The sequence below is a fragment of the Engraulis encrasicolus genome, chromosome 10 (assembly GCF_034702125.1).
Source record: "Engraulis encrasicolus isolate BLACKSEA-1 chromosome 10, IST_EnEncr_1.0, whole genome shotgun sequence".
Lineage (NCBI taxonomy): Eukaryota > Metazoa > Chordata > Actinopteri > Clupeiformes > Engraulidae > Engraulis > Engraulis encrasicolus.
Window position 1 is genome coordinate 17,482,315 of NC_085866.1, and position 2,500 is coordinate 17,484,814.

A 2,500-nucleotide genomic window follows, 5' to 3' on the forward strand; every position below is an offset into this window, starting at 1 on the left:
CCATTGATGAAAAAGGAAACACATGTCAGTGGTGGGTAATGACAGTCTTCTCAGGTCGAAGGAAAGGATGAATGCACTGGGTCAACTATACCTGCACTGGTGCCTGTCTAGGGGACTGGGAGATCAAGGGTAGGAGCCCGTAGGCAGTGTGGAATGGGTGTTTTATGGCACAGGCCATTTAACCCCCTAATAAAGGCTTTCAATTGCTTTCTTTCAGTGGTTTTGTTTGGGCTGATTGATACTTATGAGGCCAGGATTCCTGCTGGTCACTGAAGAGGCAAATCAGGGTATAGGGGAGTTGGGGGTCTGTGTCTAAAAGCTTCACAAGTCATCAGGCCTAACAGCTCTGTTTGACTTCTGATGATGGAAACAGATGCTTGCAGTTCTGGGTAATTCAATTATGGTCCCATTGTGTCAGTCACATTGGTCTCTAGAGGCCAGAGGAAGACATGCCACGTTACCAACGTGAGCAAAGACAAGTGCCACTGTGGTGGGCTGCTGGTGGTAGAGGGGGCCCAGGGTTTGGCTTCAGTTTGGTTGTCTCACTGAGTGAGGGATTAGGAAAACGCTATTTGGACACTATCATCCTCATGTGATCTGCAAGGTTTTGGGTTGGGGATCAGATGGTGGTGTGTAGGCTATTTCATGTTCTGATGGAACAGCAAAACCACAATTTTCACTATGGCATGCAAGCCCCAAACAGATGTGTTTCTAAGCCTAGATCTGGAAAAGTACAGTCATCAACATCCCAGCCTTCCTAGTTATTTATATCATGACTACCAGGACAGCACCAGTTTAACTTCATGTTACATGATGACAAACACTTTAAACAAGTAATTGCCGCCAAGTGAGTTTCTGGAGTGAAGATGGAATCACCTGCCCCACCACAGATCAACTTTCATTAAATCTTTCTGGGATCAGAACCCAGTTCCAGTAGACCCAAAACAATCACATGGAAACCCTCGCCCTCATGCGCGCGTTCAAGCTTAACCCTGTTAGCTGCTCGCGAATCCCTCGGGGTTCCTCACCACAACACTCGGCCTGAAACACTGCAGGAGCAGAGGTGTGCCCTGAGGTTTGTGTTGGGCTACTTTACGTGAAAATATAATGTTTGTAAATTACAATAACGCGAATGAATGGTTAACTGTAAGTGACGAAAGTGCTGGCGTTACAATGGTGACATTTGCGCAAACGGGCAGTGGAAAATGTGTGTGTGTGTGTGTGTGTGTGTGTGTGTGTGTGTGTGTGTGTGTGTGTGTGTGTGTGTGTGTGTGTGTGTGTGTGTGTGCGTGCGTGCGCGTGCGGTGTGTGTGTGTAATAATTTCAAGCGCACGATTCAATCGACTCACAGAGTTTGCAACCTTAGGCTATAAGTCGTTAACCAAATCGACAAACCTACCTGATGACCATAGTTGTTCGTGTTTCACTACAAAGAATGCTGCGTACAAAAGAATGAGAAATAAACTTACATTGTTCAGATGAAACGTGAAAATCAAGGAGATGATTAGTCCGGACACTTTGTGGACTTTCGTCCGAGTGCCCATTTTCTCTGGATTTCGCGCAAGTCCCACGCGCTGCAGGGAGGAAATCGATGTCCCACACTCACGTTAAAATTTATAATACTTTCTTTTGGAGCGAGGCCGCGGTTTCTTTCCCCCCCCTAGTCCCACCGAGCTCGATAAGCTCGACCAAAATCCAAATGCAAAAGACTGTAGTCTAACTTTCGTGGAATGTTAATAAAGCGCTGCGCAGTCTTTAGTTATTCACCTCCCTCTTTTCGGGCGCTTTTCCCTACTCTCCAACTTCGATGCAACGCTAGAGCAGAATACTAGAAGTCCAGTAAAGTTGGGATGGGATCCGCAAGCGCTGGCCGAAGTAAAAAATGGAATGGAATTCAGGAGCGCGAGATGCCCTGCGAAGTAGACACCACCTACTTCCGAGCAAGGGTTACTGATACAAATAGAGTCAAGCAGCGTTGTGTTAATCAGTGTCCGTATCGGAATTTGCGACTTCAACGAGATAAAATTGCAATCTTTAAATTGCAAAGGAGAGCTGACGGCATTATTTTATTTTAATTCAAGTTGTAGGCTTTCCGAGAAAGCAAGGAACGCATTAGACAACCCACTGCTTATGAGTAGGCCTAATGTTGAAATAACTGTGTTATAACAACAGACAATAGGCCTATATGTGCAACAAATATACATTTATTATTTGGTTGAATAGCGTGTCCTAAAATACTGGAGGTAGAAGGCCTGTAACCTGAATTCACTGCACTGGATGGTGGCAGGCATTTACGTCTCAGGAGCGCTCTCTGGCGATGGCACGCAGTGTAATACAATATTCGCAGCCGGTCGCTCCAGGCCCAAACAGCTATCAGGCTGCCCTCATGAGCTCCCCCGATGAGTGAAGACACAGAAATAGAATTAGCCTACCATTTCCAGTCTTCACAGTCATCTAAAGTGCACTTTCAAATATAGTAGGCTATCTAAACCAGGCTGTC

At 45.9% G+C, this 2,500-nt stretch overlaps 1 protein-coding gene across 20 annotated transcripts in view; it reads right to left on the minus strand.

Annotated features, from left to right (window-relative positions):
* The window catches only part of hspg2 (heparan sulfate proteoglycan 2), a 143,088-nt gene extending 141,179 nt beyond the window's left edge, over positions 1-1,909 (minus strand). For 15 of the 20 annotated variants that reach the window (XM_063208226.1, XM_063208225.1, XM_063208221.1 and 12 more), the window contains exon 1: positions 1,470-1,909. In XM_063208226.1, the coding sequence (XP_063064296.1) occupies positions 1,470-1,544 (75 nt within the window). In that variant the 5' untranslated portion in view covers positions 1,545-1,909. The remainder of the gene's footprint in view (positions 1-1,469) is intronic. The other 5 variants (XM_063208235.1, XM_063208234.1, XM_063208237.1 and 2 more) reach the window with 2 other exon arrangements.
* Positions 1,910-2,500: the final 591 nt, after the last annotated feature.